Below are 25174 nucleotides of genomic sequence, written 5' to 3'. Positions count from 1 at the left end.
ATGTCACGTGCTCTAAAGAGGGTCTCTATAGGCTGCGAAGGCAATTTCTAAAATCAGGCTATGTGGCAGATGGGGCTAGGTGGGAAGGAATTTTTTTTTGCGGTGGTGGTGGTGGAGGGAGGTGGAGCAGATCAACTGTTTTTGTTTTTAGCTGAAGCTGTGGTCATGGAAAATGCCTCCAGGACATCTGGCTTTTTTTTTTTTTTTGCTTTTTTGGGCCACACCTGTGGCATATGGAGGTTCCCAGGCTTGGGGTCTAATTGGAGCTACAGCTCCTGCCTACGCCACAGCAACACAGGATCCTGAGCCGAGTCTGCGACCTACACTACAGCTCACAGCAACGCCAGATCCTTAACCCACTGAATGAGGCCAGGGATCGAACCCACAACCTCATGGTTCCTAGTCGGATTCGTTTCTGTTGTGCCACAAGGGGAACTCCAGACTTCTGCCTTTTTTATTAAGCCTCTAGAAAAACTGTACACCTCAATAATGCGTGCCTTCTAGGCAAGGGCTCCGCTTGGTTGGTTGATGGTGGGTAGGTGGGTAGGTGGCTGGCTGGCTGGTTAGTTAATTGTTTTCTTCTGGTCAAGGCTTGACTTGCTAATTGACTAACAAAGTCCTGAGATTTCATTACCTTGCCTGAAATGGGTCTTTTGGTCAGAATTAATCCCAGTGCCTTGGTGCTCTCAGAAAAGTTGGGAGACATTTAAATTTATCATGAGCTCCGCCCAGCAGACGGCAGGCCACTTAGGCTAGGAAGCCAGTCCTGCAGATCTGTGGCCAGATCCTCAGCCACCGTGAATCACAGGTTGGTCCTCAAGATTGGGGGGGGGGGTGGTCTCAAATGAATTGGATGTGTCAGGTGCCCACCTGGCCTCCGCATCGCTACCAAGTATGGATTGGCTGGCCTCGCAGAGGCACAAATTCAGAGCATCTGGCCGCCTTCCTTCCTTCCTTTTTGTGAGTTTCCCTTCTGTCTTTTCCCCTCCCCTCCCTCCTGTTTTTCCTTCTCTTCCTTTCTTTCTTCGACCTTCCCTCTCAGTCTCATTCTCTGTCTCTCTCCATTTCTTTCTGTGTGATTCTTTTTATTCTTCTTTCTTCATTTCTCTCTTCTCTTCCCCCTTCCCTGTGCCATGTGAGGGTTCATTGGTGGTTAACTGCACAAGGATGCCTTGCCAAAAAGAGAAATGAGGGCGGAAATCCAGCCTACACTCTGCTTCCTGAGGCATAAGCACTGGCATGGGGGTTTTTTCCTGCCCAGAGGAGGCATCTTTTTCTAATTTCCACAAAAGCAATTTGGGGGCTAACGGCGGCTCTTTTCCTTCCCTGGAATCTTCCCAGGGGAAGCAGTCATTTTGCATTTTTCTCCGGACCCAGGCTTCCTCTGCATCTCAATAGGAACCTCCTTTGCCCTCCTTCTCCCACCTGCTGACCAAACCTGGGCAGGTTAGAATTGCATTTGTATCAGAAACATACTATTAAAAAAAAGTGTTTCTGCAGAATTCCTGTGCTTTCATCCTTTTTCCTCTTTCTGCTGATCCTTTATTTTTGTGGGGCTCTTTGGAGTAGAAGAGCGAGCCTCTCAATTACTTGCCTTAGATGTTAAACTCTAATTTTCTCTTCTCAGTTGTCTGTATACCTAAACCCTCCTAAGTGCTCGTGGATCCACTGGCCATGGTGGTGCTTATTTAACAGTGGTGTTTGTTCCATAATCTCTGACCGGAGATAATTGAGGATGGGATAGCTTTGCAGGCTGCCAGATGGTTAGAGAACCGTGGCTTTGAAAGTTCAAGTTCTGGAATGCTCTTGAGATTAAGGTCATCTCTCATTTTCCTTCATAGCCGCAGTGACTGGCGTGTTGCTTGGTTGGCACAAAATGGGCATTCATCACGACTGTTGAACATCCCAGCGAAGGGCATAAATAAAGCCTCCTTTAACGGCAGGCTGCCTGAGAGACTCACCCTGGTGCTAAAAGTAGCCATTATAAATCTACATTGAGGCAGGTGCACTGACCCTCACATTCAGCCGTCCTGGTGTATAATGAGATGATACCTGTGCAGGCTTTTGTGAAAGGCAGGCAGTGGGAGCATGTTAGGTTAAGCCAAGTTCAAAAACATGAAGTGCGTGGGGGAAAGCCAGGGTCCTTTTTCATAGAGCAAGGCCAGCCTCATGCTGGGTCCCTCCGGTTAGGAGAGCAGGAGAGACTGTACCTGGATTGCCTCGTCCACCCTTGTGACAGCAATTTCCGTCTGCCTTTTGTCTTCCCATCGCTGCCGTCCTGCCGTCCTCCAGCCTCGCAGCTCCTGCTGGGTATTGGTATTAGTGTCCGCAGCTTCTGAAGTCCCTCTTTTCTGATGGCTTCTCTCGATCGGTCCCATCCTCCAGCTTTTCAAGAGGGGCCTAATTGGGTTGGTGGGACGTGTCCGGCCGCGGCACTCTGCAGAGCCCTTGTACGAGGCTACGCGCCCTGTATGTGGTGACCCCCTCAGAAAAGGACTGGGGGAGGGAGGGCAGGAGGTCAAGGTTCCCAGAAGTGGTCAGAGTTCATATCTGGTGAGGACTGCTGGTGTCCCTTGGGTGTCAAGCCAGAATGTTTTTAAGGTCACAGTCATATTTCATTCAGCACTGGTCCATTTGCTGCAGCTTGTTCCAGGAATACTTTTTTTTTTTTTTTTTTTTTTGTCTTTTGCCATTTCTTGGGCTGCTCCCGTGGCATATGGAGGTTCCCAGGCTAGGGGTCCATTCGGAGCTGTAGCCGCCAGCCTACGCCACAGCCACAGCAACACGGGATCCGAGCCTCGTCTGCAACCTACACCACAGCTCCCAGCAACGCCAGATCCTTAACCCACCGAGCAAGGGCAGGGACTGAACCCGCAACCTCATGGTTCCTAGTCCGATTTGTTAACCACTGCGCCACGACGGGAACTCCCTCTTTCTTTTCTTCTTTTTTTTTTTTTTTTCCTTTTTAGGGCCACACCTGAGGCATATGGAGGTTCCCAGGCTAGGAGTCAAATCAGAGCTACAGCTGCCGGCCTACACCACAGCCACAGCAACACCAGATCCGAGCCTCGTCTGTGACCTACACCACAGCTCACAGCAACACTGGATCCTTAACCCACTGAGCGAGGCCAGGGGTCGAACCCGCAACCTCATGGTTCCTAGTCAGAAATGTTTCCCCTGCACCAGGACAGGAACTCCATCCCAGGAATGCTTTTATGGAACATATGCAAATCCAATATGGTACTGAAACATGGAGTCAGTAAAAGGACAGTGGAGCAAGTCAGCCAGTAGAGGGAGCACCCTCGAGGCTCTCGGCCCCTGGGGACTTGCAGATTCTAGAGACCGACCTAGCTTTGCTTGATTCACAGTCCCTTTCACATGTGGCTGTGAGTTCTTTTTATATCATTGACTCAGATGGCTGACAAAAGGTGCTAGAGGTGCCCCCGGGTGCCTGAGGAGAGTACCACACTGGAGTGTTTGCCTAAAGTTTGAGTCTCCTTCAAGAAAATGGTTCAGGAGTTCGTGTAGTGGCTCAGTGGTTAGCGAATCTGACTAGGGACCATGAGGTTGCAGGCTCAATCCCTGACCTTGCTTAGTGGGTTAAGGATCCGGCGTTGCTGTGAGCTGTGGTGTAGGTCGCAGACGCGGCTCGGATCCCGCATTGCTGTGGCTGTGGTGTAGGCCGGCAGCTACAGCCCCGATTGGACCCCTAGCCTGGGAACCTCCATATGCTGTGGGAGCAGCCCAAGAAATGGCAAAAAGACAAAAAAAGAAAAAGAAAATAGTTCAGAAAACTGAATGAGGCCATCGAGAATGGGCAGAAATCCTTTGACATTATGAAAGAAGGACATCATCCACTTGCTTGCAGCCTGGGAGGACTGACTCAAGATTATTCGGAATTGGAAGAAAGGATGCTTGGTGCCTGCCAGCCGTCAGAGGTCTCTTTGAGTATGATGCTGTCCTGATTCAGTGGATGTGCTCCTTTTGGGAGATGCGCTGTCTTCAGCCTGCCCCCTCCCCATGCTGTTTCCCAGGAAATGAACTCAAGACAGGAACCAGGAGGAAAGCCCCCATCTTTCCCCCATCCTCACGCAACTGGCACTCCCGCTGGGCTTTTCTCTGCCAACGCAAGGAGTAACATGGGGCTGAATCTGTTTTCTTGCTCCACAGTGAGTGTCGCCACGAGTCCAGATCCAGTTTTCCTTTCGGGGACTTGGCAGCTGGCCCAAATCTCCTGCCTGGGATTGGCACGGTGGGGGGGTGTTGCATGGAAGAGAGGAGGCCCAGGTTGTCGTCCTTGCCGGCCTTGATCTCTCTCTGCAAGTGGCAGACTCAGTCCCTGCCACCATCCATGCAGCCCATTTCAAAAACAGTAAATTCATTCGAAAAACCTGCTGCTGAGCAGCCATCTGTCTCCATTTTTGTCAATCTGCTATGATAACAGTGCTACTGCACCGCGAGGTCGTCTTTCAGGGAAGACTCCCGGATCTGAAGGCGAACATGTTCACCACGGAGACAAGAGCGATGGGCCACCTGACAGCATTTCCACCCACTCGCCTTTCATCACCGGAGCCTGGAATTTAAATCTTGGTTTTGACCTCAGGTGATGATATTGATGGTTTCTGTATTTTGCTGTGCTTGATTTATATACTTTAAGATTGCAGAGTGTTCCAACATCCTGATTTATAACGTATCAGGCAGGAAGGAGGCAGATGGATGTTACTGCCCTTTGAGTGTTGCCGTGGATAAACTGAGGCAGAGAGAAGTTAAGTTTCCAAGGTCAGATAGCAAAGGGGGAAACATTTGGAATGCATCTCGAAGTTATGATCTGCCTGTTGAAAAACTGCAGCATCTTTCTGTATCTGGTTTTTTTTTTTTTTTTTTTTGGTACTATTTAAGTATTTCACAAAACTGCTACACATGGACATTTTTCTCTCCAGAGGCCAGTCTCTGAATATAGCCAAGAGAATTGGAACCAGCTCCAGGCTGAGTTGTAAGAAGCTGATACCTGGATCCCAAGCCAGTTTTTTAATACATAACATCCCACAGTGTTTCTCCTTGCAGCGCTCAGGACCTTTCTCTACTAATCATTTTTATTGGGGGTTGGGGGGGAGGGGAACATATTAAACAAACCCAAAAAGCCTCAACAACATGAAATCTCTGAAACCAAGCCAAGGATGGCAGACGGCACCAGAAGGGATTGTGGGCAGTGGGAACTCTTTCTTGCAAAGGAAGCCTGTTCACGTCAGCTGAGGCCCACGTGCTGGTCTTTAGATGGAATCATTTGCGAGAGCTCAGAGTCTATTTTCCTATGTTACCATCAATGAACACCTTTAAAAGCCATTTTGGAGGATAGAAGAAGAGTTTAGGTGGCTGACAGGTATTCGGAGCTCTTGAAAATTTCCTTATTTCCCTGATTGCGGCATCCCTTCTCTGTTAACGTGGAGACTTATCTAAAACAAGTCAGATCTAATCTGCAGGTGTGGATTTCAAGGAAGGCAGCCATCCTGTCGTGCTCATCCTGCACCATCCTAGGCTGTCACTAGCTTTGCTCCCCTCCACCTTTCTTTGAGGAAAGTACTTGACCTTGACCCATTGCCTCCCGTCTCTGGGTTACTCCTCTTTGTGGCTTTCCCACCAGTTGGGTTTTGGTCTTTCATCCACTGAGTGCAGTGACTCCTTTCTGCTGGAATCGAAAGGGCCATGTCCCCTTTGAATAGTCAGGTCAGAGAATAACACTTCCGCCCTCCTCTTGTGCCTTGGGGTGATGGTTAACTGTTAAGTGTCAACTTGAATAGACATGGCGCCCAATTGTTTGGTCAAACACTAGTCAAGATGTTGCCTTGAAGGTGTTGTGTAGGTGTGAGGAACATTTAAAGCAGCAGACTGAGTAAAGCAGATAATATAGGTGGGCCTCATCCAACCTGTTGAAGGCCTTAAGGGCAAAGACAGGTTTTTCAGAGAAGCAGCAGTTTGCCTCCAGACTGCAACATAGAAATTTTACCTGAGTTGGCCTGTCTTGGCAGTTTTCAGACCCAAGACTGCAGTGTCAACCTGAATTTCTAGACCGTTGACCAGCCCTTCAAATTTTGGATTTGCCAGCCTCCACAACTGCATCAACCACACCTAAAAGTGAATTTATCTGTCTATCCCTCTCTCTTTCTCTATGTATATATATCTGTATCTATATCTATCTCCCAGCTGTTCGTTCTGGTTTATCTGGAGAATTCTTACTAATGTATGTGGTTAGTACCAAACTGTCATTCCTTTATCTAGCAAGTAATTAAAGTGTTCTGGAGCTTGTCCAGTCCTGCTTCTTACTAGCTCTGTGATCTTGGTTACATTATAGACATCTCTGTAAATAGGAATAAAAAGTATTTCCAGGAGTTCCCATTATGGCTCAGTGGTTAATGAATCCGACTAGGAACCAGGAGGTTGTGGATTCGATCCCTGGCCTTGCTCAGTGGGTTAAGGATCCAGCGGTGCCAGGAGCTGTGGTGTAGGTCACAGACGCAGCTCGGATGTGGCGTTGCTGTGGCTGTGGTGTAGGCTGGCGGTACAGCTCCGATTCGACCCTAGCCTGGGCACCTCCATATGCCGTGGGAGCAGCCCTCTTAGAAATGGCAAAAAAAAAAAAAAAAAAAGACTAAAAAGTATTTCCATACCACCCAGAGAGGGGTCCATCTGGCGTTGTTTGCAATCACATCATAGCTTAAAGGGAAACTTTCACCTTGTCCGGAGCCCTTGACGTCCTGCACATGAAGGAGGAGGATGGCCTCAGATTCTTCATAGCAGGAACCCACGTGGGTGGCATCCACCTTGACTTCCCAGTGGACAGTCCATCTACAAAAGGAAAAGTGATGGCATCTTCTACATTGTAAATCTGAAGAGCACCTGGGAGAAGCTTGGGCTGGCAGCTCGTGCCACTGTTGCCTCTGAACAGCCAGCTGATGTCAGTGTCCTGTGGTCCAGGAATAATGGCAGGTGAGCCTGCACTTAAGATTGTGCAGCCACTGGAGCCTCTCCTGTTGCTGCTGCTCCCTCCTGGAACCTCACTAACCTGATCCAGGCATCTCTGCAAGGGCTGCTGACCAGCCTCTCCCAGAGGCATCCGGTATCAACCTGCCCCTACTGCTCTGTGCCACCTGATTCGCTCCTGTGCTGTGTGACCTTGCCAGCCGTGCAACAGCAGGGGAGCTCTCTCAGCAGATCTGAGGTGGTGGGTGTTGCCCTGGAGCTTCTGCGCATGTGCAGCATCATTTCCCATGGACCCCGCCCCCGCCCCGAGAGGTCCCTTCCGGGTCTCTGCTTGCGCAGAGACCCCGAAGAAAGTGAAGAGGAAGAGCAGGCTGCTTGTGGAAAGGCTGTGACCAAGGAGAAATGTCAGGCTGAGAAGGCAGCTCCAGCTCCCAAGTTTACTGCTACTCAGCCCCAAGGTCACACACTGGCCTGGGGGCACAGTGCTCTCCCTCTGGCCCCCCGCCCCCTTGTCTGCCCAGCAGTTCTGCTGAGGACTGGGCTGCAGCTCCCAGGGCTCAGGGCTCTGAGTGGGTGGGGAGCACCGCTGAGTAGTCCTAAGTGTTCTCCCCCAGACTCTTCAACAGAACATGGAAATAAGGTGGACCAAAAAAAGGAATCAAGAAAGCCTTTTCTGTGGATTATCATGAGGATGAAATGAGGGTGTGTCTGCCATACGGCGAATGCGGTGTGTTTATTCGATTGATCCAGTACCACTGTCTCTGGGTTACTCGATCTGATGTTGTAGCATCAAAAGCTGAGTACGTGCTCTAGTGTGAGGAGGGGTGGAGCAACCTGTGGAATGGCCTCGATGGTGTTCCCAGATCACCGTTGCCAGTATTTCTGAAGGAAAGTCATCGCTGTGATGGTGAAGGACAGAGCGCCAGTATTGGGAGGGAGAGAAAGCCACTGTCCATCTTGGTTCTCCCGTCTGCCAGCTTTATGATTTACAGGAAATGATGCTACCTTTTTGAGACCTAGACTCTTTAAGACTCTTGATTTGCGCCTCGCTGGATAGGGGGTGGCGGTCTTGGGAAGAGCCTTATGTGGGTCCACAGAGGATTCACCCTGAGAGGATGCGTGCTTTGGTGACTCGCCCTAGCTGACCTCCACTGAGACGCAAGCCTTCTGAATGGAACGGGCATTGTCCCCAATGTTGCCACTAAATTTGTCCCATATCGCTCAAGAATTGATGGTTATAGCCATACTGGAAGCCTGATAGAGAGCTATAAAACCTGGTGAGCAGAGCAGCAAAAGTTATTGGGGATAGAGCACAGGTAGAAACAGAATAGCTGGCAAATGCAGGTGTGTCACGCAAATAGGTATGAGACGCCCTGACTGCCCACAGGGGTGAGGTCTTGACAGAAAGGTTGGCATCCCAGGAACATAACTTGGTAATGGTGTGGGGTGGTATCCATTTGTAACAACAATAATTTTTTTTTTTTTTTTTTCTCACACTCTCCGGCAGTTTTCTCATTCCTCTATAGCAGGTTGCCCCCCCCCCCGGGGGGGGACATTTTACAATATCTAGAGTTATTATTTTTTTATTTATTTATTTTTTGTCTTTTTGCCTTTTCTAGGGCTGCCCCTGCAGCACATGGAGATTCCCAGGCTAGGGGTCGAATCAGAGCTGCAGCTGTCTCAGCCTACACCACAGCCACAGCCACGTGGGATCCGAGCCTCGTCTGCAACCTACACCACAGCTCACGGCAATGCCGGATCCTTAACCCACTGAGCAAGGCCAGGGATTGAACCTGCAACCTCATGGTTCCTAGTCGGATTCTTTAACCACCGTGCCATGACGGGAACTCCTCTAGAGTTACTTGGATTGTCACGCTTAGGGTAAGGGGTGCTGTTGTCCTAGAGCTGTGCAGCCTCCTACAGGGCACAGGACAGCCTCACAACAAAGCAGCCAATCAAAACATGAAGAGTGTGGAGGTGAAGACACCCTGCTCTTGAGGCCCTGCCTGTCCTAAGGGCAGGGGAGCCTGTCGGACTGGTGGCAGTGAAACCACAGGAGTCCTCTTGCTGCCTGTAGAACAGGAGGCTCAGTGTACGGATGTTTCCTCCAAGTCAGAGGATGTCGTCTAATGCCTCGCTTGGTGCTGTGGGAGCTGCCACATCAAAACCGGATTTTAGATCAAAGACTTGGAAATGATTTGAGACCAGTTCGCCTCACGGCCTCACCGTGATGGGGAGATAAAGCCAGCGTGGATTTCAGGAGAGTAAAGTGGCTTTCCCGACAAAGTGACCTTCTTTCTGCCATTCATGCGGGGCTCTCCGTGTGGTCTCCTATTGCTTCCAGGTTTTATCTCCCCGGTTAGAGGGCAGGGCCAGAGGGGGCTAGGGATTCTCCCCTTTTCCAGGCCTCCTGCCATTCCTGACAAAGGGCAGGCCCTCAGGAAAGACATGTTTCACAAAAGGAAGTCACCACCTAGTTTAATGTAGTCCAACAAGCTGACAACCCAAAAAAAAAAAAAAAAATTAGGACAGGAAGAAGAAAACCATCCTCCGTGCGGAATGTTCTAAAATTAGAGTCCGCAGTACAGGTACTGTGTTTCCTGAGAATATTAATATGCTCTCCCCATAGTATATCGTTGCGATTTCCCTGGAAAATTAGGAAGGGCAAGGGATGAATTGCAGGCTGGAAAGATATTTTGAATATTTTAAGCGATTGAAACAAGCACATTAAAAAATGAACTTCTTATATTCAGGACCCGATTCATGACAAAGCAGTAAGTTTTAGGTCCTTTTTATGGTGGCAGATGGAGAAGCAACTGAGGATTCTTGTGTCCCAAAGAGCCACTCATCAACATGGTTTCTAGATTCTTCAAGTTGCAAGGGAACCTAAAGAATGGTGTTTCCAGTTTGCTCTGCTTAAGAGGTTGTGATGTGTTCAAGATAACTTAGTGGCAAAGCCAGGACGCAAACCGTTTTCTCAATTACTGGGCCGTTACCCTGTGCTGATAAGCCATTTGTCATGGTGCCTGATACTCTACCACCGACAGGCAGGGAGAGGAAAAGATGGCCGGTGTTTGGTCAGGCAGATCTGGGCATGCAACCCAGCTTTGCTGCTTCCTTCCCAAGTGGTTTAGTTACCTTTTTTTTTTTAATTACTTAATGAATTGTATTACATTTATAGGTGTACAACAATCATCACAACCAAATTTTATAGCATTTCCATTCCAAACCCTCAGTGCAACCCCCTATCCCCCCAAGCTGTCTCATTTGGAAACCGTAAGTTTTTCAGAGTCTGTGAGTCAGTATCTGTTCTGCAAAGAAGTTCATTATGTCCTTTTTTCAGATTCCACATGTCAGTGATAGCATTTGATGTTGGTGTCTCGTTGTCTGTCTCACTTCGCTTAGCATGATAATTTCTAGGTCCATCCATGTTGCTGCAAATGCCGTTATTTCTTTCCTTTTAACGGCTGAGTAGTATTCCATTGTGTATATGTACTACATCTTCTTTATCCACTCATCTGTCGATGGACATTTAAGTTGTTTCCATGTCTTGGCTGTTGTATATAGTGCTGCAGTGAACATTGGAGTACATGTGTCTTTTCAAGTCATGGTTTTCTCTGGGTAGATGCCCAAGAGAGGGATTTTGGTTAATTTTTCTGACTCTTGTTTTCTCATCTGAGAGAAGAGAAGATAATTACCATGAACAGTTTATTACTCTGTACACAGGACAGACTCACAACAAAGTAGCCAATCAAGACGTGAATAGTACTCTTGAGGCCCTCCCCGCCCTAAGGGAAGGGGAGCTTTTAGGATTCCTAAAGCTCTTGATTCTAATGCAGTCGCAGGTTTTATTAGTGTGTGAATGTATGCATGTTTGTGCGCATGTGCGTTCGTGCCAGGATATGTGCATAGTGGTGAGTGTTCCTTCCCAGTTTATTAAAAAAATACCACTACACTTGGAGTTCCGGTTGTGGCGGAGCGGCAATGAATCTGACTAGTGTCCGTGAGGATGCGGGTTCAATCCCTGGCCTTGCTCGGTGGGTTAGGGATCTGACTGTGATGTAGGTCGCAGATGTGGCTTGGATCCTGAGTTGCTGTGGCTATGGTGCAGGGCAGCAGCTGTACCTCCAATTCGACCCCCTAGCCTGGGAACTTCCATACACTGCGGGTGTGGCCCTAAAAAGAAAAGGAAAAAAGACAAACAAACTATACTTGACCTAAGTCAATGAGACAATGAAATGAGGGCTTCTTTTCCAGTAGGGCTTTGCCCAGTTAGTCACACAATGAGACAATGTGTGACTCACCAAAAGGATATAATAAATGTCACTGTACAAATTTGTAAAACCCTAGAACCTTTTTTATTGGAACATCTCATAATAACATCTTGTGGAACACTAGTTTCTGTGGAAGACAGTTTTGCAATTACAGTGGCTTGATTGCAACGATGGTCCCATCCCTTGGGGGCCTCAGCCACGTCCCTTCTTTTGGGCAATCTGTTGTTAGCAAGTATGTTGAAAACAGAAACTTGATACGTCCTTGTGCATTGGAGCTTGCCCTCTTGCTGCTCTTCATGGTCTCGGTCTTAATCATACTCCTGTTCCTTTTTCATCATCATGAGCGTATGCTAGGGCTAGTCTTCGGGAAGGAGGAGAGAGACTTAGGGAGGAAAAGAGATTTGTCACAGCTGAGGTCATTGAGACACGATTGCCTCAAGCCAATCACCAGCCAGCTATCACCAGAAACATGATCCTAGCCAGCCCCGAGCTGATTTAGAAAACAGCCAGGTGAGGGAGTTTCCTTTGTGCTGTGTCGGAAATGAATACAGCTAGTATCCATGAAGGTTCGGCTTTGGTCCCTGGCCTCGCTCAATGGGTTGGGGATCTGGCATTGCCGTGAGCTGTAGGCTGGCAGCTGTAGCCTGTAGTTCCGATTCGACCCCTAGCCTGGGAACTTCCGTATGCCTCGGGTGGGTGCAGCCCTAAAAAGCCAAAAAAAAAAAAAAAAAAAAAAAAAAAAAAAAAGTAAAAAACATGTAAGTGAGCTCAACCAAGATCAGGAAAAATTCCCAACTTAAATCACAAACCTGCAGACCTGTGAGCTAATTGTTTTAAGCCAGTTCAGTTTTGGATTGTCTGCTCTGCAGCATTATGTATGGCAATAGAGAACCGATCCAGAAATTGGAATGCAGAAGTGGCTGTGTCTACACTCTGGTCTCAACTGTTCATTTTATTCACACATGCAAAATACCCCCCTCTCCTAAGATCCCTAGTGGTCTCATTTAATCACAGCATCACACTCAAGGCCCAGGGTCTCAAGATGTATATAACATGTTTGGATATGGCTCCTGGTTGTGAATCCTTTGTGGTGAAGGCCTATGAATGAGAAAGATAAGCTATTTTACCCCAAACCTCATACACTAGAAAGGACAGGATAATCAGAGCAGACAATCGCATTCAAAAGATGAAAATGACATGAGGCACTAGTTCATAGCAGTTCTGAAATCTAGTCATGTGCAGGGCTCCCATTCCAGAGGAGGGGAATGTGCCTTGATTGGGCTTCAGTTCTGCTCCCTGCAAGTGACTCTACAGACCATTGGTTGCTATAGCTCTGTGCTCTACCATCTGGGATGCCTTTACTTGTCCATTGTCCTTGGCTACCTCTGTCTGCTTTGAACAATTTTCTCAGCCTGCTTTCTGGTTTTGGAAATGGGGAATGTAGAGTTTTTTGTTTGTTTGTTTTTACTTTTCAATAGTCTCAGTGTCTTTTAGTATAAATTGGTAAAACTCTTGCCAATACAGTGCCCTCAATATTTTTGTGCATTTCTTATACATTGGATGAACAAAACACAATACTTAGAATTATTTTAGAGCTAGATCTCTCTCTAGACTTGATGACTGTTATTTGGGCCTTTCAGTTTGCTGTGGGGCAGTGCTCTTAAGACTCCTAGCAGTGCTTCTCTCTAGCTTAGAGGTTCTGCAAGCTTCTGCTTTCTTTCTTTCCAAAGTCATAATAAAAGGTCTTAATAAAGGCTTGATGGGATCCTTGCCCCAGGCTTTGTTTTACTTTGAGAATCTTTTGCTGACTGAAGAGACTAGAGACAAAAAACAATTTGGTTTCCCAGCCAAGAAGTTCTGGTCCTTGTGTAGTCCTTCTAAACTTGTTTACACGTTGGTCAGTTACTTCTTGAACCCTTCTCTTTTCTTGTAGGAACCTTATCAGTATGCAGTAGTGAGAGCCACTAGCAGTTTCTATGTTCTCCCTAGAAAAGTTATTACTCAGATTCCAAAGGTCCATAAATACATTTTCTGTCTTCTGAATTACCATGTATTTTTTTTTTTTTTTGGCTGCTTTGTAACCAATGTCGCTACTTTTCCCTCCTTCTGTAGCAGTTTTCTTATCATTTTTCCAGCCTCTGCCCCACTGCTTGGTCTCAAAGCCAATGCCATATGTATTTTTTTAACTTTTTTTGTTGTAACGACACTTTAATTATATTTTTTATTTTTATTTATTTATTTATTTTTTTGTCTTTTTGCCATTTCTTGGGCTGCTCCCGTGGCATATGGAGGTTCCCAGGCTAGGGCTCAAATCGGAGCTGTAGCCACTGGCCTACGCCAGAGCCACAGCAACACGGGGTCTGAGCCGCGCCTGCAACCTACACCACAGCTCACGGCAACGCTGGATCGTTAACCCACTGAGCAAGGCCAGGGACCAAACCCCCAACCTCATGGTTGCTAGTCAGATTTGTTAACCACTGCGCCACGACGGGAACTCCCGACAGTTTAACTATAAATCACAATTTCTTTGTCAGTTTTCTGTTGCCACAGATAATGCTGCATAAGGAGTTCCCATTGTGGCTCAGCAGTAATGAACCTGACTAGTATCCATGAGGACATGGGTTTGATCCCTGGCCCTGCTCAATGGGTTAAGGATCTGGCATTGCCGTGAGCTGTGATGTAGGTCGCAGACGCAGCTGAGATCCCGTGTTGCTGTGGTTGGTTGTGGTGTAGGCCAGCAGCTGTAGCTCCTGTTCGACCTCTAGCCTGGAACTTCCATATGCCCTGGGTGCAGCCCTAAAAAGACAAAAAAAAAAAAAGTGCTGCAAAATAAGTCATCCTGAAATTCAGTGGCTTAAATGAACCATTTATTTAGCCCACAAGCCTGCTGATCAACCATTGAGGCTGAATTGTACTTCCTGTCTCTGGCATGTTCTCTTGAGAGATCAAGGGGCTATCAGCTGATCCAGGGTGGCCTTGACTCAGGCCACTTTCCTCAATTACTTTTATTATTTATCCTCCCATGGGCACGCCTGTTGTGTCCTCCCAGGCATGTCAGGGTGCAATAGTGTATAAACCCAGGCATGCAAGAGGCCCTGGTGAGCAGAAACTTGCAGGTGCTTGTCAGCCTTCTAACATCTCTTTGGCCAAAGCAGGGCAAAATGACCGAGTCCAGAATTGGAGTGGGAAGACATTACAGAGTTAGGTAGATACAGATGGCCATTAAACAGGGCTATTAATAACCGCCATCTGCTGTAGGAATTGGTTGTTGTAAATATAAGATTCCCTGAGTTAGCACCTTGCTCCAGTGCCTCCCTGGAACATTTAGTGTCAGTGGAATTGTATGTGTGTTAAATGTGGCTACATTGTGTGCATTTCCATTGTGTATTACATGTGCGTGTTGTGTGTGTATGCATGAATTTTATTAGTGTGTGAGTGTGTGCATGTCTGTGCATTTGTGCCTGGATATAGGCATAGTGGTGGGTGTTCCTTCCCAGTTTATTAAAAAAAATACTTGACCTGATAAATCAATGAAATGGTGAGATGAGGACTTCCTGGGCAAAGCCCTGTTGGAAAAGAAGGAAACAGGAGTACAAAGGGTTATAAGAATAAAGCAGGGGTTGAGGGCCCCGCATTCCACTTACACTTCCAGGTTTGAGAAATTTCAGGTGGCAGTAACGAGCATTTCCTCCCCTCTTCTTTCCCCATGTCCTTCCTTAAACCTGAATGCTGGAGAAATAAGAGGTATAGCCATGTTGCCTTTCCATAAAGTAATATGAAACATGAAAGCACAAGATAGATTTTATCTGTTCAGTGCTCCCACCAAAATGTCCCATCCTTCTTGGAGACAGAGGACCAGGGGTAAGATACTAGTTCTTTCTCAGGCCCAAGATTGGGCTGTTGTTCTTTTTCCTTTGAAATATTTTGTGTTAGAAAAAAAAAAAAAAAACGCATCAGGTTTGTCTTTGCCAAGACTGTCTTCTAAGAGGTCTGGTTTGAGATAGGCACTTTCCTGGCTATTCATCAATTTCTTGAGTTCCTAAAACCTCCCGGGGCAGCCATGGGAATCTGGAATTCTCCAGAAGTCCCCATTCTGGTTCCACACAGTCCACCAGGCTCTTGGGGCTGTGGGAGGTTTCCTGTTATGTTGTATGAAAGCATTTATCATTCCAGGGGGGGAATCAGGAAGCTGAATCCACTTGATATATTAGTGATGACCTCTGACAGGAAATGCTTTCCAACTGGCAGTGGACTGTGAGGCCACAGCATTGAAAACGTTTGCTAGAAGAGTTCTCTAAACGTCAGTGACTTAGTAAGACCCAGATAATGGGTGCAATTACAGTGAGACCTTGTGAAATAGGTTGTTTCTGCGATCTCCATTTCCGAGATTAAGTCAGTTGCCTATGATCTCCCACTTGGAACGATTCTGGAAAAATGCTCTCACTGTACTGTCTCTATGGCCGGGCAATCTGTCCCTTCCATGACCAAAGGCTGGAAGCTTCGTTAATCAGCAGCGATGGAAAATACTTGGCTGTAGGTCGGCATAGTCTAAGTTTCATTGTCTGTCCTGTGCCACCCACAGTTTGATTGCATACCAGGCCCAGTACCACGAAGCCTTTTCTCTGGCATACGTGGAACCAGAGTCACCTTAATCTGCTCAAGGAACAGATAATGAGGTGCAGAACCCCTCCCAGTTGCTGCCCAGCCGCAGGAAGCGACAATTATCCTCACGAAGAATTCATAGCACTTCCTATTTGAGACTGGATTTACTGTGATTGTGAGTCATAAAAATGATGCATGCTATGTTGGTTTGATGTAACAATCAATGTCTGTTTAATAAACGACCCACAATGGTTTTCATACATTATCTCCACCTCAAGACAGTGTTTGACTTGCCAGCCCATATTTCACATTCTATCTCAAAAAGTGCTAGGGAAACAAACCCTCACTTATGCATAAACATATTCAAAGGCAAAAGATTTATTGATTGATGAGAGCCTCAAATTGACCAATTTTTAGCTTTTTCTTCTGAAAGGAAGAATGCTTTCCAGAAAGAGATTGCTACCAGATGTAGTGGCTTACAGAGCACTTGCTCAGGAAAAAAAAAAAAAAAAAAGAAAAGCAGATGAAATGGAATATTCCGGTTTCTGATTCAGTCCCATTCTTATCTACACATAGCTCTTCTTAAGTGAACTTGACAGTGTTGTGGGTTGATATTAAGATAGACTACTTTCGTAAACAAGAAAAAGAGTTTCACTCCCTGCAATAGCAAATGAGCTTTATATAGAAATTTCTTTGTGCAGGAGATGATATTATAATTTTCAACACACAATAAATAAATTTGCTAGACAAAAAATGCATTTCATTACATGCAGTGCACTTTCTCTTGTACATTAACCACGTTCTTTGCTTTGTATAGAAAAGTACCATTTTCTCCTGTAAATGTTTGCAATTTATTTTTATGAGCCTGTTTTTCCCATGAAGTTAAGACCATTCCATTCCATAGCCCTGTACGATAAACGTACATTATATAAGAGACGAAATGTGCAGTGGAAAGTCTGCGCTTTATTGTTTGGGTATCTGTACAGTTCTGAGAGCAGGCAAACAGAGTTAACATTTTGGGCCAAAACAGCTGATTTTATTAACACAACTGGTCTGTAATTACTAGACTTACTGGAGTCCTTTACTTGGATAATACTCTCAGCAACGATAATAGATATGTATGTTCTTTAAAATACTACTAGTGCATGTTCCAGCTACAACTATAATTTTTCCTGACAATGTTTCTGCTGGGTTATAAAAAACATAATTAATACTCTATTTAATCCTTGCATACTATATACCTAGTTGACCATCATTCAAAGTGGCAGTTGCCCAGAGCCATAGAGTTTCTTCACAGTTGAATGTTTATGACCCTGATTCCTGTTTATTGGAAATATACCAAATAAGTAAAAAGGGAGGTTGCAACAAAGAATTCCGGCTCGAGATTTTATCCTTGCCAAGGGTCACTGTGACTGCATTTTGCCTATGAGTTGTGAAAGTCTTTGCAGGCTAGAGAGTTACAATTATTTTGCTTGTGTTGGTCGTACATCTGACCATATTTATTGGACTGTTTGTGGAGAGGATGCTTGTACTTGTCTTGTACCCTGTTCTTATATGGAGGAACACATTGTTGGCTCCTTATTTTTTTAATTTTTTTTTGTCTTTTTGCTATTTCTTTGGGCCACTCCCGCGGCATATGGAGGTTCCCAGGCTAGGGGGCAAATCGGAGCTGTAGCCCCTGGCCTACGCCAGAGCCACAGCAACGCGGGATCCAAGCCGCATCTGCAACCTACACCACAGCTCACGGCAACGCTGGATCCTTAACCCACTGAGCAAGGGCAGGAATCGAACCCGCACCCTCATGGTTCCTAGTCGGATTCATTAACCACTGTGCCACAATGGGAACTCCCATTGTTGGCTCCTTATCCCTAAGGACAGGAATGGGTTATTAGCAGGGAAGGGATTTGCCTCCTTTGCTTGCGATGATGGCATCTGAAGTACTGTTTATGAAGAAACCAGTGCCATCAGATCTGCCTGGCTCTGTTTTGGGTGCTTTATGCATTGCTTTCTTATTTAATCATCACAGAGATCCTATGAGGTAGGTATTAATGTTACTGTATCACGAATCTGGGACCAGCATCTGACTGCTAAGTGACAGACTGAATATACATGTGATATGTATTTCGATATAACGTGAGTCGAACTATATGACTGTAGGAGTCTAACATCTCCTTAGTTTCTTGGTTTATGAGGACAATGAGTATTATGGTAAAATAGTTCTTGCATTTTCAGGATAAAACATCTTCTATTGAGGGCAGCAAATAAGCACAGCACCTATTTTTAGAACCCTTTACCAAGAAAAAACGTGCCATATATCGTATTTGTTGCATGGATATTTGTTTAAACAGTCTCATTTTCTATACAGTTACTACCAACATTCTCTACTTTTTCATTTCATTTTTATTACCCTCAATGAAAACAAGAGGTTTATCCAGATGGAAGCCAACTTCTCTACACTTTTAAATGTTGTTTTTGATGTGGTATTCACTAAAAGTATTTAAGTACTTTCATACATAGACAACTGGCTTTTCCTTGCTGCAGTAGATAAAAGATGCTGAAGCCAGCAAGATGAGTCCTCATACAATGGATATTATTCACCCTCAAAAAGGAATAAACTTCTGATACATGCTACATCATGGATAAACCTTGAAGACATTTAGCTAAGTGAAATAAGTGAGACACAGAAGGACAAATACTGTATGGTTGCACATCCATGAGGAGACCTAGAAAAGGCAAATTCAGAGAGACATAAAGCAGAAGAGAGGTTATCAGGGGCTAGAAGGAGGGGGGATAAGGAGTTATTGTTTCATGAGTACATTAAAATTTTTCTTGGGGATGATGAAAAAATTATAAATATAGGGAAGAAACTGTAAATTTATAAAAAAATGTATAAACTGTAAATATAGTGGTTATCTAACACTGGGAGTGTGTTTAATGTCAGTGAATGATACAATTAGAAATAGTTAACATGATAAATACTACATGATGCATATTTGACCACGATAACAAGATTTAAAAATAGAAAATGGGAAGATCTTACAGTGGAGGGGCAGGAAGTTCTAGCTTCTGCTCCTGGATCTCCTACCTCAGTGTATCCTGATTCAACAAACTCAGAACATTTCTGTGTGGGCTTTTCTTTCACTGGCTGGATTGAGTTCATTCCGCTGATACGTACTTGAATGTCATGGTATGTCGTGTGAGTCTGCGGGACTCAAGGGACAAGTAAGGGAGGTCTCCCGCTTGCGGGACGTGGGAGAGACAGCCACATTCATGAATGATGGAAATGCAGTAGTAGGGCTGCAGTAGACTTATACTGACATAGGAGTGGGAACACAGGAGAGGAGGCTCCTGAGGGGCTCGGGGCTCCGTAGAAGAGTTGATGGTTGATCTGAGTTTGAACTTGGAGGAGGAATTGGATCGCTTTTTGTATTTCAAGTGCATGCAGCACATTGATTGCACACATTTTCAGTCTTGGACCCGTGGATGTGAAATAGTTGCAGCCTTTTCAAGTATTTTGTAATTTTTTCCTTCTGTGTATGCGCAAGCTGGTCCCTGGAGGCATGAAAACATCTCGGCTCATCCTCTGCCCTGCTTTCTAAATATTTGGAAGTGAAAGCACTTGGAGAAATAATTCATTTTTTATTTTTATTTATTTATTTAGTTTTGTCTTTTGGCCATTTCTTGGGCCGCTCCTGCGGCATATGGAGGTTCCCAGGCTAGGGGTTCAATTGAAGCTGTAGCCACCAGCCTACGCCAGAGCCACAGCAACACCGGATCCGAGCCGCGTCTGCAAGCTACACCACAGCTCACGGCAACGCTGGATCCTTAACCCACTGAGCAAGGGCAGGGATCGAACCCGCAACCTCATGGTTCCTAGTCGGATTTGTTAACTGCTGCGCCACGATGGGAACTCCGGAGAAATAATTCATAGTAAATGAGATATGCTTGGATCCCTCAAAGAGCTTGTGATCTAATAGCGAGATGAGGCAAAGACAGCTGGTGGTAAATGCCTTAAGAAATAGTGTGGGATGGCCGTGCAGAGGCAGGAGAAAGGCCTTCTGGCGGATGGAGACAAGCTTCATGGATGAGGAGGGTCTTTATGTTTTCCTCTTAAGGCTGCACAGAATTGGGATGCCTAGATGTCAGTAGCGTCTTTTCCTTTGGATAGAAAGAGATGAGCAAAAGCAGAAAGGCAAAAAATGTCAGTCCTATTCAAGGGAGCTGTGGAAAAAGCAAGCCAGAAAGGCCCGTTGGGGCCAGGTTACAAGGCTCTCCAAACTCCCAGTGCTCGCCTTTGTCTCAGCACCCAAGAGCAGTCATCTGTTACTGGGTAGACTTAGGAGAGAAAGGCCAGCATCTTCCCACCTGTACACGTGTACAGGGGATGGTGGAGTAAAGGAGAGAAGCGATGGCCCAAAGCCCCTGGATGGGCATTGGGCTCGGGGGAGGAGTGGGGTGGATTGAACTAGAAGCAGGACATAGTGAAAAGAAGAACATGCTTTGGAGTCAGTGGGTCCTGGCTTCAAATGCCATATTCGGAATTTTCCAACTGCAAGTTTGACCACATTGTTAGGACTTCTGAGACTCATTCTGCTTGTGCGACAAATGAGGACAATAATATTCTTGGTGTATAGGGTTATCCTGTGGATTAAAGAGGATGGGGTGAGCGATATATGCACTCGGATGGCCCTCAAAGGTAGCAGTGTTAGTTCCTTCCCCAGGTGACTTGTCCCATCTGAATCAGAATGTCTGGGGGATCATTTAGAAGGTTTTCTTTTCCTGCAAAAAATAAGTTACTCGTATAATCGAAGTTACAAAGTGGTATCTTTCCTCTAATAATATAAGGTCATGCCAACTCCTTGTCCTAATCAGGGCTCTAAGTTAGGTTTACTCTGTGCAGGATATCCTTCTGCTCAAGTGACCACATGCAGCAATGCTTGAAGGTGTGAATGGACACTTGAAAAACATCTACCAGGCTTTCAGTTTGCAAATAGTCTAGATCGTGGTACCCTCCCCTTTGTGTCCCTACCAGACTTTATGCTGTCCTAACTGCCGCTTTACAGAATTCTTTCTTCCTAGTTAGTTTTTGGATGAAGCTCTTAGGTTTTATGTTTACAAGTCTCCTTGCTGACTGCTGTATCCTTTTTATTTTTATTGTTCTAGTTGACCAACAATGTTTCATCGAGTTCTGTTGTACAAGGTGGGTCACTTTGTGGTACGACTGTTGTATCCTTCTTTGCGTCTCCTGCCCTCGAGATGAGTGTGTCAGGGTGATGGTGGTAGGCACACTGACAGATGGTCATGGAAAGGCCCTTGGTATTTCAACATTTAATGTGACATGGATATTTAGTTTGAATCCCATTGCTCTATGGTCAGATCTTCCCTATCACTTGGCTAAGTCACAGAGAAACTTTTGGGAAAATGTCTCTTCCCCTTTGAACTTTGAGATCATTAAGGGAAGGGGTCCAGGAGTTCCTGTCGTGGCTCAGCGGAAGTGAATCTGACTAGCGTCCGTGAGAATGCAGGTTCGATCCCTGGCCTTGCTCAGTGGGTTAAGGATCTGGCATTGCTGTGAGCTGTGGTCTAGGTCACAGATGTGGCTCAGGTCTGGCGTGGCTGTGGTTGTGGTTGTGGTTTTGGCGTAGGCCAGCAGCTAGAGCTCTGATTAGACCCCTAGCCTGGGAACCTCCACATGCTGAGGGTGCAGCCCTAAAAAGACACACACAAAAAAAGGGGGGTCTTCTCATTCAGCTCCATATTCACGGTGTTCACACTGGGCCTGAACATAGCATATGTGTAGATATTTATGGGAGGCATGAATAAGAACCTTAATTTATCAGGGCTCAATAAAAAGAGCCTGAGGACAATAATGTCCAATAGGAAATTATGAATGTCTTCTCAGCATTTCAAAGAACATTCACTGTTCAGCTGTCTTCCTAAACAATGTTTCATTTAAAATTAATCAATATCTTGAATACTTGTCTTTTTTGTGATTCTAATATAAGAAAGCAGGAAGGAGATACAATTTAGAGCTCTATTGTACTTGTAATTAAAGAGAGGAAGCCCAGAGTTTCTCTAAATTACTGGTCCAAGAGTGAAATTCTTTACTTCCTTTTCTAATGTATGTTTTCCAGAAAACATACAAATAAATCTAGGAATTAACAGTATTCACTCATTGGCTACTTTGTACCTATACATGAGGACACAAAGACAAAATTTATGTTGATTGCAGTTGATGTCATATCTTGGGTATTTTCAGATATGTATTCTTAGTACTTTCTCTGTGACTTTTATATATTCCTGTTTGGAATGATGTTTTGCTTCTTATTGTCACTCATGCATTTAAAAATGATGGGCAACGAGATGGGATTGAATCATGTGAAAAGTATTTCTTAAGGAAGAATTTAAATATATCAAAGAAGAATTTGCAAAAACCAATGTGGTAGAAGTCATATTTATTGAAAAAAATTAATATCTTTGCTATAAAATTTGTAACAGGAGTATTTACTGAATGTTTATTTTTGATGCATAAACTTGAATATTACATACCAAGTACAAGACAGTAGCACTAAGTTTTTCCTTTATTTACATTTTATGAAAATTGTTATGCAGTCCATGTTAAAAGAACTTATGATGGGGAATTGTTACATTAGAAAAATAATATTCTTGATAAAGCATTCTCAAGGAGTCTAATCACATTTTCTGCCCCTTCAATAAGGCAAAAGTCCCTAGAACAGCATATAACTTAATTTACAAAATACAATAACTGTTCAGACACATATTCAAGTTTTCTTTTGGTATGATCTTTTCCTCACTGTAAAATTACTTTTTCTTTCTTTCCTTTTTTTTTTTTTTTTTGGTTTTTTTTTACTAAAACAGAAAGACTTTCAGGAAAATGTCATTGAATGATTTCAGCTATACATTACATATACAACTCTGTAACCTAGCAACAACCATTGCCACACCATCAACTTTAAATATTTTTCTTGGTGAGCTAGTCTCAAATGTAGCATATTTTACGGTTTTTGCCATCATTACGACTGTGGAATCATTGTTTGGTTTTCATAGCAAACAGATCTGTCACAGTATGAAGCTTTGTTTGTTTTCGGGAACTGGTACACAATTATGTTTCCACTCACAAGAGAATGCCACAGATGTAACCAAAGTCAGGCTCTGATGGCTCCACAAAGGTCCCGCGCTGGACCAGCCCCAAACCTCCTGGGCTCACACTGCACAGCCCTGGCGGGGTTCAGGCAGTTTCATTTCCAGAGATTCTGTTGTGGTTCACACTTAGGTAGTTTTAATTCCTTCAAAGGCACACAACTTCCACCTTTTTTCCAGCGTTGCTCCCACACCTGTGAATTCCTGTTTAAACATGCGTGGCAGCCTCATCAGAAGCATTTCGATTTCATTTGCAGATATCTGTTGGAGAGGAAGAAAAGTTTCTTTTGGAAAAGGAACTCATCTTACAGAAGGCAGGGGGTCGAGGAAGGATGGGCTTTCTCTGTGAGCCAGACATGTAGCTTTCTGCTTGGTGTTAAGTAATGTCCTGATACAAGAAGCACGAGTTAAAGGGCTCAACGGGATTCGCCTCCTCATCCCCTGAGCAGCAGGTGGGAGCCGGACATGAGACAAGTGGGTGGAAAGTTCCAGGTTCATCCTTCGTATGGATGACTGCCTTCCTGGCAGCACCGTATCTGAATAGCCCTCCCTTGATCTAAAAGGAGATGGATAAGGAGTTCAAGGCAGCTCAGAACAGATTAGCACCACTTCTGGAAAGCTGCCTTTCCTCTGATACAAAAGGCAGCACTTTTATCCAAATCAGTGAGGGCCAGAGGGCATGTGGATGGATTTCTTGCCACCCTAACTCCTTTCTCTTCCTTGAACTTTCACAGGGACCAGAAAACAATAAACCTTTAGGAACAGAAATGAATCCCAACACCCACAGTAATAAGAGTCTCAATGTCCATTCATAAAATCCAGGTAGGTTTTTTAAATGCAAGCTTTTCCTTTTCCCAACTGTTATTACATGCATTTTATACCAATAATTCATTTTATCTTGAACAAATCTACTCCACCACAGCCATTGCTCTTGTTTTCCTGTGTTTTCATCCTAATTTATGCATATATATGTGGATCTCATATAGCAAAGTGACTGAGATCCTGGAATTGGCGTCTGACATTACTGTTTAAATTTCGTATCTGCTAATGTTAATGAGCTAAATGACTCTACCAAAATAGTCTCTCTAATCTCAGCAAGTGGGGGATAATAACATTTAGTAAGGATGTCTGAAGACTTACTAGCTTAGCACAGATTTGGGCACACAGTTAGGCCTTATTATCTTTCATGATATAATCACTGTATAAAATTTTATTATCATTTGTTATTTTATTAACACTTTTTATTATCACTTTCCACTTAACAGTTAAGAGGAACCAAATAACGGATACCACAGAAATACAAAATACTCTAATACTCTGAACAATTGTTTGCCAACAGATTAGACAACCTAGAAGAAATGCAGAAGTTCCTAGAAATGATACAGCCCACCAAAACTGAATCAAGAAGTAAATAATTTGAACAGAGTGATCACTGGAAGAGAATGGAGTCTGTAATTTAAAAACTCCCATCAAACAAAAGTCCAGAACCAGATGGCTTCACTGAGGGAGAACTTACACTGATCGTTCTCAAACTCTTCCAAAAGACTGAAGAGGGAGCACTCCCAAAGTCATTCTGTGAAGCCCACCATCACCTTGATAGCAAAACCAGACAAAGACAGTATCAAAAAAAGATGCTTATAGACCACTATTTTCGATGACTATAGATGTAAAAGTTCTCAACAGAAAACTAGTAAACCGGGTCAGAAGACTAGATGGATGGCAAGGTGAGAAAGACTCATCTTGCTGTGGCTGGCTTTGAAGATGGAGGTAGGAAGCCATGAACCAAGGAACATGGACAGCTTCTAGAAGCTGGAAAAGGACTCCTGTGGATGTTGCTGAAGCATCCTGTATCACCCAGATTCCCAGTAGTTATCCAGTTGGTGCCGAAGGAGGTTTTGTTATGGTGCACGGTTAGACTTATTACCATTGTGCAAGGGTGCTGATGAGCCTGTTGATATGGAACTGGTTTGTACACAATCAATGAGTAATTAAGACTGTGCACATCATGAAGATGGCAAAGTAGAAGGACCTTAGGCTCATCTCCTCCCACAAACATCCCCAAATCACAACCAACTGAACGACCATTGATTAAAAAAGACTGGAACCCAATAAAAAAGATAGATATTCTGCATCCAGAGACATAAAGAAGCAGCTCAATA

The 25174-nt window shown here is 44.8% G+C and overlaps 1 protein-coding gene and 1 pseudogene across 14 annotated transcripts in view; one reads left to right on the top strand and one right to left on the bottom strand.

Annotated features, from left to right (window-relative positions):
- LOC110255774 lies at window positions 6717–9108 on the top strand (annotated as a pseudogene).
- Window positions 22660–25174, bottom strand: part of ENOX1 (ecto-NOX disulfide-thiol exchanger 1) — a 660000-nt gene continuing 657485 nt past the window's right edge. For all 14 annotated transcript variants that reach the window (XM_021065349.1, XM_021065348.1, XM_021065354.1 and 11 more), the window contains one exon: window positions 22660–23276. In XM_021065349.1, the coding sequence (XP_020921008.1) occupies window positions 23145–23276 (132 nt within the window). In that variant the 3' untranslated portion in view covers window positions 22660–23144. The remainder of the gene's footprint in view (window positions 23277–25174) is intronic.

The sequence above is a fragment of the Sus scrofa genome, chromosome 11 (genome assembly GCF_000003025.6).
Source record: "Sus scrofa isolate TJ Tabasco breed Duroc chromosome 11, Sscrofa11.1, whole genome shotgun sequence".
Taxonomy (NCBI): Eukaryota; Metazoa; Chordata; class Mammalia; order Artiodactyla; family Suidae; genus Sus; species Sus scrofa.
Note: the sequence above shows the minus strand (reverse complement) of the source record. Positions and strands in the feature narration are given on the sequence as shown.